General features: G+C 43.6%; 1 protein-coding gene and 1 long non-coding RNA gene across 2 annotated transcripts; one reads left to right on the top strand and one right to left on the bottom strand.

The window, feature by feature from the left end:
- Positions 1-8,557: 8,557 nt before the first annotated feature.
- Positions 8,558-10,423, top strand: LOC112902213 (putative disease resistance protein At1g59780). Its single transcript, XM_025971164.1, has 2 exons — positions 8,558-8,787; positions 9,405-10,423. The coding sequence occupies exon 2, from the start codon at positions 9,447-9,449 to the stop codon at positions 10,212-10,214; it is 768 nt and encodes a 255-aa protein (XP_025826949.1). The 5' UTR covers positions 8,558-8,787; positions 9,405-9,446; the 3' UTR covers positions 10,215-10,423.
- A 694-nt stretch (positions 10,424-11,117) lies between these two features.
- LOC112902217 lies at positions 11,118-12,307 on the bottom strand. Its single transcript, XR_003230519.1, has 2 exons — positions 11,757-12,307; positions 11,118-11,586 (listed from the first exon to the last, which is right to left on the bottom strand). It is a non-coding gene; the product is annotated as an uncharacterized LOC112902217 (long non-coding RNA).
- Positions 12,308-12,712: the final 405 nt, after the last annotated feature.

Raw genomic sequence — 12,712 nt, 5'->3', positions numbered from 1 at the left:
TAGGTGTTTGTTCAAACTAGGAGCTACAAAGACACACTTAATTATTGCGACTATATTCCTTTCTTTTTCTACAAATATGTAAGACTATTGATATGTGTGTTTGGAGAACTCACTGCAACTTGCTGAAGATTCATTGAGCTGCTGGAGACGCCTTTACTTGTGCACTGTCATATGCATGACATAGGGCTGGGAGGTATCTTGGATGTACAGAGATGATATATGTGGGAAGGTAAGTTTGTTGTGTTCACATGGAAATATTAATTACGTAGCCAGGAAACTAATGAGTTCATCACTCTTAAAGCGAACACAAGTCTATTTCATCGTCTGGAATGGTGAGGACCCAAGCACCAAGGACATGAGAGATGATTGCAGAGAAATGGAAGCTACAAATAAATGAAATCCTTGATACGAGCCAATCCTTCTATAGATGAACAAAATAAGCATATAACCAGAAATCAAAGCACATAGCCTTGCACACACGATGATAGCATTTTAATAAGCATTGTACATCTAGTGAGGTCAATTTAACATAATGACATTACTAACTGGTAATTTTCAGTAGGTCGTGCATCAACCTGCTGGGTTTTAATTGGAGGATGAGGGATTGACTATCTAAACTACTCAGGCACTGCCTAGCGAACCACATAAGCATCTAAAAAGCTGACCGCTTTACTATCTTCCCCTTGATTACCATGTTTATTAGTGAGAGTAATTGTTGATTTTGTCACTTTCTCCTACCAATCATGTGGTTGTTTCCTTTTATTAGTTTGTCTTACAATTACGCAATGTAAGGTGATGCATCTATGGAAACGTAAAAAATGTCCCGTAGAGGACAAGGTGCTCACCGCGAATCCGTTTTTGCGATTGGAGGGCAAGGAGGGAGGGGTCGACGGTGGGGGCCGGAGCTTCGGGAGCCGCAGCAATGGCGCGAGGACACCGAGCAGTGGCGCGAGGACCTCGAGGCGGCAGGGGCAGCCGGGCGGCCGGGCTGCGCGGAACGGGCCGCGCGCGAGGACGACGAGGTGCACCGCGGCCGGAGCTTCGGGCGGCGGCAGCAATGGGGCGCGAGGACGCAGAGCAGTGCCGCGAGGACCCCGAGGCGGCAGGGGCAGCCGGGCGGCCGGGCTGCGCGGAACGGGCACGCGCGAGGAAGACGACGTGCGCGACGGCCGGAGCTTCGGGCGGCGGCAGCAATGGCGCGAGGACGTCGGGTAAGTTGGGGGCGACGTCGATCTGAAAGGGCGAAGGGGCTAATTTGTTGGGGGGATGGCGCGGTTAGTGCCGGCTGACATTACCAGCCGGCACTAACGCGCCCACGTGACGTCAGAAGAACAAGTTAGTGCCGGCTAGTGGTACTAGCCGGCACTAACGTGCTCAAGTTAGTGCCGGCTGGTATTACCAGCTAGCACTAACGTGTACCATCCGCGTGGGAATTGGCGCGCGGGAACTGGCCACGCCAGTTCCCATTTACACTGAATTTGTAGTATTCATAAATTTGTTCAACATAGGCTTAATAATTAGAATAATATAACAAAAATTTATATCTTATTTTTAGCTACACAATAATTATAGTAATTATATGTACACAATAATAATAGTAATTGAAGTAAATTAACGAATATGCAACCATTATCAATTATGTGTAGCCTAAAGGGTTTATATGTGTATATGTTTCTGTTATTCATAATAAATCAAAAACATTTTATTTTGATCCATGCAAAATTCTTCAAAAAACTTTTCAATAGTAGCCTATACAATGATATAATCAATTCGCATATTACTTGATTATTTGTTTGTAATTTAATGTTTCAATGCTTCTAGTAATGCAAAATTAGTGAACGTAAATAATATTTATACCATGCAAAAATATAATATTATCTGAAGATGATATTATGTCATCATTGGAGAAATAATATCAAGAATTGAGATAAATACGATGCGGTGCGTTACATTACATCACTGATTGAGAGAATTCAATACATAATTTATATAAAACTACTACTCATTATCATTATCTACTGGAACATTGATAATCTTCCTTTTGACGAAAGTGCCTTGAGCGTGATCACAGCGTAAGTAAGGTGTGTCCTCTTTGGATAAGAGGATGCTAGGGTCAACGTCAACTGAGAATGGAGGAAGATCATCAATCTGGTCATAATCTTCCGAATTGTCCGAAATATCCTCAACTCCAACAACTTTTCTTTTTCCTGGAAGAACTATGTGCCGTTTCGGCTCATTTCCAGCCTTGTCTGCTTCAGGCGTCTTATCTGACTTCTTCTTCGGTTTGCTCGACATGTCCTTCACATAGAACACTTGTGTCACATCGTTGGCTAGAACAAATGGTTCATCTTTATATCCAATCTTTTTAAAGTCAACTATGGTCATCCCATACCGGTCCTTCGTTACGCCTCCTCCAGCCACCCATTCGCAACGAAATAAAGGGACAACTATGGGTCCATATTCAAGTTCCCATATCTCCTCTATGACACCATAGTAGTTGTTCTTTTCTCCATTACTATTTACTATACACATACGGACACCACTGTTTTGGTTGGTGCTTTTTTTGTCTTGAGCTCTCGTATAAAATGTATACCCATTGATTTCGTACCCTTGGTATTGCTGGACAGTGATTGATGGTCCCCTAGCCAGCCATTGAAGTTCTTGATCAACTGTGTTGTTGCCCAATAATTTTCGTCTGAACCAGCCATCAAAAGTTTTTATATGTTGGCGTGTAATCCAAGAAAGATTCTTTTGTGGATTTTCAGACTGTATAATATTCATGTGCTCATCAATATATGGAGCCACCTTGGATGAATTCTGAAGAACCGTGAAGTTTGCTTGGCTGAATTCACTACAAGGGATGTGCACATTACATTTTTTTCCTAGTGTGCCTTTTCCCTTTAGTCGCCCCTCATGGTGTGACACGGGGAGCCCAATCGGATTGAGATCAGGAAGATAGTCAACGCAAAACTCAATGACCTCCTCGGTTCCATAGCCCTTAGCAATGCATCCTTCTGGGCGAGAACGTTTACGCACGTACTTCTTCAATACTGCCATGAACCTCTCGAAAGGGAACATATTGTGTAGAAAAACAGGACCCAGAATAGTTATTTCTGTCACAATATGAACTAGAAGGTGTGTCATAATATTGAAGAAGGAAGGTGGGAAGACCATCTCAAGGCTGACAAGACATTCGACAATATCTTTCTGCAGCTTTATTAGATTATTTGGATTAATTGCTTTCTGTGAAATTTCATTCATGAATGCACAAAGCTTTACAACTGCCAATCTCACATTTTCCGGTAGAACACCCCTCGGTATAACCGGAAGTAATTGTGTCATCAGAACGTGGCAGTCATGGGACTTCAAGTTTTGGATTTTCTTCTCTTTCACATTTATTATGCCCTGTATATTTGAGGAGTACCCAGACGGGACCTTGATACTGTTCAAGCAATCGAACATGCTTTCCTTCTCCTCTTTACTCAGATTATAGCTGGCAGGTTTTAAATAGTGGCGTCCTTTGTCTCTCTTCTCGGGTTGCAAGCCTTGTCGTCCAGCTAGCATCCACATGTCGCGCCTTGCTTCCAATGTGTCTTTTGACTTACCATACACTCCCAGAAAGCCTAGTAGGTTGACGCAAAGATTCTTCGACAGATGCATCACATCAATTGCGTTGCGAACCTGTAAGACTTGCCAATAAGGTAGGTTCCACAATATAGACTTCTTCTTCTACATTGGAACATGTCCCTGGTCATCCTTCGGAACAGGTTGGCTACCGGGACCCTTTCCAAATACTACCTTCACATCCTTGATCATCGAGAACACACGCTTTCCATTACGGAACAGAGGCTTACGACGAGTTTCGGGCTCTCCTTTGAAATGCTTCCCTTCGGTTCTTAGGGGGTGATCGGTAGGAAGGAATCGGCGATGGCCCATGTATACACACTTCTTACAGTGTTTCAAATAAATGCTATCGGTTTCATCATAATAGTGGGTGCAGGCCATGTATCCCATGTTCGACTGTCCTGAAAGTTTTGCAAGTGCAGCCCAATCATTGATGCATACAAAAAGCAAAGCTCGGAGGTTGAAAGACTCCTATTTATACTCATCCCGCACATGTACACCTTCTTCTTTCCAAAGCAGTAAGAGATCATCCATCAAGGGTTGCAGGAACACATCAATATCGTTGCCAGGTTCTTTTGGCCCTTCTATAAGCACCGGCATCATGATGAACTTACGCTTCAGGCATAACCAAGGAGGAAGGTTGAACATACATAGGGTCACGGGGCATGTACTATGAGCGCTGCCAAACTCACCGTACGGATTCATTCCATCCGCACTTAGAGCAAATCTTATATTCCTTGGGTCGTTGTCAAATTGAGGATACTCTCGGTTAAGGTTTCTCCACTGGGACCCATCTGCTGGGTGTCTGATCATGTGATCCTCCTTACGGTCTTCTTTGTGCCACCGTATCAACTTAGCGTTGTCCTTGTTTTTGAAAAAGCGCTTCAGACGTGGTATTATAGGGAAGTACCACACCAACTTTGCGGGAACTCTCTTCTTTACCGGCTCCCCATCAACATCACCTGGATCATCTCGCCTGATCTTATATCGCAATGCGCTGCAAACAGGACAAGCTTCCAAGTTCTCGTATTTGCCGCGATACAGGATGCAGTCGTTAAGACATGCGTGAATCTTCTGCACGTCCAATCCAAGAGGGCAAACCATCTTTTTAGCTTCGTATGTTGTTGACGGCAGTTCATTACCCTCAGGAAGCATGTTCTTTACAATCTTTAATAGCTCACCAAATCCCTTATCGGTGACACCATTAGTTGCCTTCCATTTCAGCATCTCTAGCGTGGTACCCAACTTCTTCTGCTCCGGTTTGCAACTAGGGAACAACGGCCTTTTGTGATCCTCCAACATCTTCTCAAACTTTAATGCCTCCTTCACAGTGTCACTGTCTTTCTGTGCATCAAGCAACGCCTGACCTAGCTTGTCAGGTGGCTCCTCTTGTGCAACATTTGCTTCACCCTCGTCCATTGGTTCATCTTGAAAGCTACCTATTTCATGAACCCATGCCCAATCTGGAAGATTGTTATCACCATCGTCATCTTCTTCATTATCTTCCATCATAACTCCAACTTCGCCGTGCTTAGTCCAAAGGCTATAGTTACTCATGAAACCATTCAAGGCCAGGTGATTCCATAGAGTTTCTCTTTTTCGGAATTCCTTTTTATTTTCACAAACACTGCATGGATAACACATTAAACCCTTTGGCGACCTATTTGCCATTGCTGCCTTGAGAAAAGAATCTAAACCCTGAATCCACGCCGAGGTGCTCCGGCTTCCGTGCATCCATTGCCGGTCCATCTGTACAAATTAAAAAAAAATTATGCTCATTATCCCTAAAAATAGGTTACTATGAAGTAATTCAAAAAAAATGTAAATGTGTCATAGGCCACCTATCTAGTAAATTTAAACTAAATAGCAAAATAAATTGGCACAATAACATATACACATGTCACCATGAAATAATTCAAAAAAATCATTCTAAATGTGTGATGGTCAAACTATATAATAATCATTCTCTGAAAAGCAACTAATCAATTCTATCTTGCTCAAATTAATGAACAAATTAATGAATCATGCTCATTGTCCCTCATCCTTAAAATCCCTAAAATTTTGCATAGTAACATATACACATGTCACCCCTCTAAACTTTATGCCCCAGAAAACGAACACACCCTAAATCGTGGCGAGTACTGCGAGTTCTAATTTGCGGTTGTTCTGGGTCGTTTTATGTGATTTTACAAGTGCCCTGTTGCTTTGTTGATGACTTGTGTTTTTGCGAGTTTGTTGGTGGTTTTTGTTCATGGTGGCGGTTGTTCCGGGTCGTTTCTGTTATTTTACAACTGCCCTGTTGCTTTCTCGTGACGACTTGCGTTTTTGCGAGTTTGTTGGTGGCTTTTGTCCGTGGTATTTTCTCCGTTCGTTTTGACTTTTTTTTATAGATTTATAGGTTTTACAATACACCTAGACGTAATATATATATATGCAGATGCATAGAAAAACTATGAATTTAGAAAAGTCTAAATGACTGATAATTTGAAACGGAATGGAGGGAGTAGCTTTGAGAGTGAAACTGTGAGAAACTCTCCAGAAGCTGATAACTATACTACTCTAGCTAGTGCTTTATGTGATGCTGATGATCCAAATCCCAAAGTATGTTCTGTCCTTTTATTTCAAGTTTTCTTGAGTGGCTTTGTTCTGTTTCACTAGTTAGGTATATAGTGTTTCTTTAACAAAATTGTATTTTCGGTGTAATCGGATCCATTATTTCAATAATTAGCTCATTAGCTAAATAAGCCAAATTTATCACTATAGCAAGAAATTTATCAATAATTAGCTCATTGTCCCTCGTCCTTAAAATCTCTAAAATTTTGCATAGTAACATATACACATGTCCCCGTGAAATAATTCAAAAAAATTACTCTAATGTGTCATAGTCAAACTATCTAGAAAACCTTCTCTAAAAAGTAACAAATCGATTCTATTTTGCTCAAATTAATGAACAAATCGGAAAATGATGCTCATTTTCCCTCAACCTTAAAATCACTATTTTCTTTATCTAGAAAGCATGAAACAAAGAATAAACACCGTGAAAGAAGAGTGGAAGAAGCTACTAACCTTTGGTGCACTTGGATGGGTGAAATCCTCACAAATTTAGGGAAAAATGGGCAGCACCTCCCCTGTAACACGCCATGAGAGTGAGAAGAGCTCGGTTGAAGGCTCAGGAAGAAGGAGTGCCAAATGAAATGGAGGGCTGGGGATGGAGTGGCCGGTATATACGGGGCAAGTTAGTGCCGGCTAGTGGCTTTAGCCGGCACTAACTGTGTACGTTTAGTGCCGGCTAGAGCATACAGCCGGCACTAACTTGTAATTGACCAAGTTAGTGCCGGTTAGATATGCCGACCGGCACTAACGTGCGTTTTGACCGTTGTGGCAGCCGTCTGACAGTTGGGGGGATGGCACGTTAGTGCCGGCTGGTATTGAGGCACGTTAGTGCCGGCTCGTTCTTGACCGGCACTAACGTGCTGGTACCGATAAACCATTTTCTAGTAGTGCAAGGCATGCACCGCCCAGGCCGCCGGCGTCCTTGAGCAGCGAGGCAGCACGGTGGGTGGCCGTCGAGCGGCCTTGCCAACGCGCGGACCAGGCGACGCCGCGTCCAGGTGAGATACACCGTCGCCGGCTCGAGTTGTCGAGCTCCTGGAGCTGCTCGGCTCTTGAAGGCGAAGCAGCGCGGTCACCACGCCCGAACCAGGAAGCAGCAAAGTCACATGGCTATCTTGCCAAATCTGGGCTGCCCACGGTCGATCGGACGGCAGTCAGGGACCCAAGGTATAGACGGTAAATCAAATACCGTCCACCCCCGCGCTGGCGGCGGGGCTCCACCTCATTAGCGCCTGTCTCTGCTCCGCGCGCCGCCTCGAAGGACCGCCGCGTTCACGGCCAGACCCCGGCTTCAACCGACCAAAGCATGCGCCAGAACAAGGTCCCCAAACGCCGCCGCGTCGGTGGCTTGGTCCCCGCCGATCAACCAGGCAAACGCGGCGCGCCGGTCATGTTGCCACTGAGACGCCGCCGCGCGCCTCGACGGCCCGAGGTCGTTACCCTATGGCATCACAGGTTCTCGTTCCGGTCGAGCGATGACCCTTCCGGCGTGGCTGCCGACGAGGCCCCGCCAGCCGCCGGGAGGCCGCCGACGCCGCGGCCGCGGATGCCATCCTGATTCCTGGGTTACCCGTTCGCAGACGTAACACACGGATGCCGCACGCGTGCCCCTGGCGCTCTGGCGATCGATCATAACACCCCGACTCGCCGGCGTACTGGAACAGCAACTCATCAGTGAAGTACGCCACTGCTCGGCGGTCAAGGTAACAGCAACTCTGCTCCTGATTAAAAAAATAGCAACTCTGTTCTTGAATATCCAACAATCCGCCGCGCAGTAATCGAACTCTATCATCTGCCGGAACTCTGTTCGCGGCAACACCTGAAACCCATCTCCCGCCCCCGCCAGAGCAGTCATAGTCAAATTGGAGTATCGTCGCGTGCACATGAAGGCAAAGGCATCCGCAGAATCCCTAGTGCAGCAGATGCGTATGTAGTCATCACCGTGGGAAACTTGGAGAACTTTTTGTTGAAGGCGCTCCATTTAAGATATGTGGATAGCATTAAGGTGGCGGAGAACCTCCCGTTCCTCTCTGAGGTGCTTTTAATTGCTGGATGTGAAGGCCTAGAGAGGGTCTCAAATATTCCCCAGGTGAGAGGCTTTTAATTGACACGTACTGATCTTCTTATGTAGTGATCTGATCATTCTTATGTAGTGATCTGATCAGAGGCTTACCAACGCACCTGTAAGCAGGTACTTAATGCACCAGCATGGCTTTAATTCAGTGATAATTCTTCCGCTGAACCATTCTAGGTGTAGCCTGTGATTAAACAACCTTTCTTTCGATGAGCAAACTTAACCTATTCATTCTTTCTTCAACTTTTGCAGGTTTAATGAGCTCTGTTATTTGTGATTCTACATTGGTGATTGGCTGATAACTTCTGCTATCCACATTATAAAGTGGTTTTTAGGATCCATTACTTTTCATCTTCCTAGCTTGGGCGCAGTCTGCTGGATGTTTGAAGTCTTGATGGGTTATCATCTGATTATTCTCTTTCTACAAATAAATAACTAACATTGAATCTGGTCATAAGTCATTCTCTTGTTAACAGGTAAGCTTCCAAGGCTACTGCTATATTGCATCTTCATTTCCTTTAAGTTACTGCAATTGTGACTTCTATAGTAGCATGTAGAAAACAAGAAATCTTTTAGTGTTAAAGTTGAAATGGTGAATCAAACAATCATTGCGCTCTAGCATATAAAAAATATACTACCGGCAGAATTTCTTTAGGTTTTCTGTGCATGATGGCAAATATTTTCCCAATTGATAACATCCGATCCAGTCCATGTTCGCTTACAACATTTAGCAATTCAAACAAAAAGGTACAAGCTAACTCAGGAGTTTATACCTCAATACCTCACCGTACTACTCAATTTGCCAAAAAAAAAATCTTGTCCAAGTCTATTAGTTCCTGACCCATATGGAATAGCATTATGCCATTATGTAATGTTTACTCAAGATATAAAGAAGGATTTAGTGATATTTAGCTTAATAACAAGGTGCCCCGGCGTCTTGGTCTCTTGGATGTCTAGTAGCCTACATGCCATGTAAATATTACACCACAAATCAGTACTAGCATATGTTAATATCTTTCAATACGCATTTCAATTTTGTGAGCCCTTTCAAATTTTTAGACCAAGTTAACACATTTGCACATTTATTTCCCAGCCTGCAACTCCTCCAGTGAATCTCTCTCAGCAACTTCGTCTCATGGCAACCATACTAGAATCTTTAGTTGGATCGTGTGCTAAGAAGTTGCAAGATGTCATTTCAGAGGAGGCCATACTAATTTTAGGTGTAAATGAAGAGCTCACAGAACTGCAAAGAAGAATGGAGCAAATACGACACTTTGTTAATGATGCAGAGCAAAGGAGCACAAAAGAATCAGCTGTTAATAATTGGCTCAATCAGCTAAGAGATGCCATGTATGACGCCGATGATGTTATTGACTTGGCTAGATCTAAAGGAAGCAAACTATTGCCAGATCATTCTCTGTCATTATCAAGCAAATCAAATACATGCACCGGCCTTTCCCTTTCCTCTTGCTTTTCTAATATCCAAACACGTCATGAGGTTGCTGTTAAGATTCGAAGCCTGAACAAAAGAATAGATAACATTTCAAAGGATAAAGTATTTTCATCACTGGCAAGTAGACAATCTATTGAAAAAGTTTCAGCACCGAAACACATAAGAAGTTCCAACCTTGTTGAACCCAACCTTGTGGGTAAGGAGGTCATACATGCTTGCAGAAAACTAGTAGATTTGCTACTTGAACATAAGGATAAGAGGTCTTACAAGATTGCCATTGTTGGAACAGGAGGAGTTGGTAAGACAACACTAGCACAGAAAATTTACAATGACCAAAAAATAAACGGGTGCTTTGACAAACAAGCATGGGTTTGTGTCTCCAAAGATTACTCCGAGGTTACTATTCTAAAGGAGATTCTTCGGAAATTTGAAGTAGTACATGCAAGATGAATCGATTGATGAGCTCCAAAGCAGGCTAAAATTAGCCATCCAAGAGAAGAGCTTCTTTCTTGTGTTTGATGATGCGTGGCAGTCTGACATTTGGGAAAATTTACTGAGCACCCCATTGCATGTTGCAGCCACAGGGATAATTCTGTTGACATCTTGACTCGACACTGTTGCTGTAGAAATTGGAGTGGACCATACACACCGAGTTGACTTAATGTCGGTGGACGTAGGATGGGAGTTGCTTTGGAAGGGCATGGGAATCAACCAAGAAAAAGAAGTGCAAAATCTGCGAGACTTAGGAATAGATATTGTTCGCAGATGTGGCTGTCTTCCTCTTGCAATTAAGGTTGTTGCAAGGGTTTTAGCCAGGAAAGAACAAACTGAGAATGAATGGAACAAGTTTTCAAGAAAAGATGCTTGGTCCGTGAGCAAACTTGAAATACCAAGTGCTTTATATATAAGTTATGAAGAGCTACCACTCTGTTTGAAGCCGTGTTTTCTCTATTGTGCCATGTTTCCTGAAGATGCAGTTATTTACCATGATGATATTATTAGGATGTGGGTGGCTGAAGGCTTCATTGATGAGCTAGGTGGCCAACTATTGCAAGATACAGCTGAAGAATACTATTATGAGTTGATATATCGGAATCTACTCCAACCAAATTATTCAACGGCTGATCTTAATAAATGCACAGTGCATGACCTATTAAGGCAGCTTGCTTGTCATTTATCTAGAGAAGAATGTTTTGTTGGTGATCCAGAATCAATAAGAGTTAATGTCATGAGTAAATTTAGACGTATTTCAGTAGTCACTGAGAAGGATATAGTGGTGTTACCTAGCACGGGTAAGGATGAATATAAAGCTAGAGCTTGGAGAACATCTTATGAAAAGTCACTGAGAGTTGATAATACAATATTTAGAAGACTTCCATATATTCGAGTTTTGGATCTAACTGGGTCAGTTATACAAAGTATTCCAAACTGCGTTGGAAGATTGATCCATCTACGGTTACTTGATCTTGATAGAACTGACATATCTTGTCTTCCTGAGTCTATTGGTTCACTAGAAAACCTTCAGATATTGAACTTGCAGGGGTGCCATGCTTTGCATAGTCTCCCTTTAGGAATCACTCGGTTGTGCAACTTAAGGCGCCTTGGCCTTGCTGGAACACCAATAAACCAGGTTCCAAAAGGGATTGCTAAATTGAAGCTCCTGAATGATATTGAAGGATTTCCGGTTGGTGGTGGCAGTGATAATAGTGCCAGAACGCAAGATGGATGGAGCCTAGAAGAGCTGGGCCCTCTTTTTGAGCTGAGGAAGCTTGATATGAATAAATTGGAGAGAGCATCTCTTTGTAGCCCAGATTCATTGTTCCTAGACAAAAAGTTTCTCAAACAACTCAATTTAAGTTGTACTGAACGTACAGATGAACCATATAGTGAAAGGGATATAATCAATATAGAGAGGGCGTTTGAGAAGCTAATCCCTCCACAGAGAATTGAAGATATACTTATTATAGATTTCTTTGGTCGGAGGTTTCCCACCTGGCTTGATACTGCTACACATTTTCCATCATTGATGTGTTTGACACTTCTTCGTTGCAAATCATGTGTGCATCTTCCTCCAATCGGACAGCTCCCCAACCTGAAATATCTGAGAATCGAGGAAGCCACTGCAGTCACCAAGATTGGATCCGAATTTGTTGGCTACGGGGTGGGTAATCCCGGATCTGCAGAGGCAGTTGCTTTCCCCAAGCTTGAAATGTTGCTGATCGAGGATATGCCCAACTGGGAGGAGTGGACCTTTGTTGTTGAAGAAGAAGAAGAAGCGACAGCAGCAGCACCAGGTAAGGATGGAGTTGCTCCAAACCAACAAAAGGGGGAAGCCCCACCTCCAAGGATGCAGCTGCTACCACGTTTGGAAGCGTTGGCACTTAAATGCTGCCCCAATCTGAGAGCTCTCCCACGGCAGCTTGGACTGGAGGCCACCAGCTTGAAGGAGCTCCACTTAAGAGATGTGGATAGCATTAAGGTGGTGGAGAACCTCCCGTTCCTCTCTGAGACGCTTTTAATTGCTGGATGTGAAGGCGTAGAGAGGGTCTCAAATATTCCCAAGGTGAGAAAGCTGCGTGCACATCTGTGTCCAAACTTGAGGTATGTAGAGAGGTTGGACAGCTTGCACCAGCTGTTTCTGTGTGAGGACATGCAAGATGTCTCCTCACGGTGGCTGCCTGGACTCCAAGAGAAGCACCAGCAGCTGCATGAGGAAGACATGGATGTCTACACCTGGTGATGATGAGTATGCAAGGTATGACCGCTCACTGGATATCTGAATATGATACATAGTTATCTCTCCCCTGTTTTCCATTCGTGGTCTTATCTATTATCTTAGTACAATAGTGTTAAAAGAAGTCACCACGTTCGCCGAGAGAACCTAGAAATTCCCACGTTAATCGGAAAAATGGAAGGATATGCACCGTTGGATTTTCTTGAAGATCTAA

The sequence above is a fragment of the Panicum hallii genome, chromosome 8, assembly GCF_002211085.1.
Source record: "Panicum hallii strain FIL2 chromosome 8, PHallii_v3.1, whole genome shotgun sequence".
Classification (NCBI taxonomy): Eukaryota; Viridiplantae; Streptophyta; class Magnoliopsida; order Poales; family Poaceae; genus Panicum; species Panicum hallii.
This window is presented reverse-complemented; position numbering and strand designations above follow the sequence as displayed.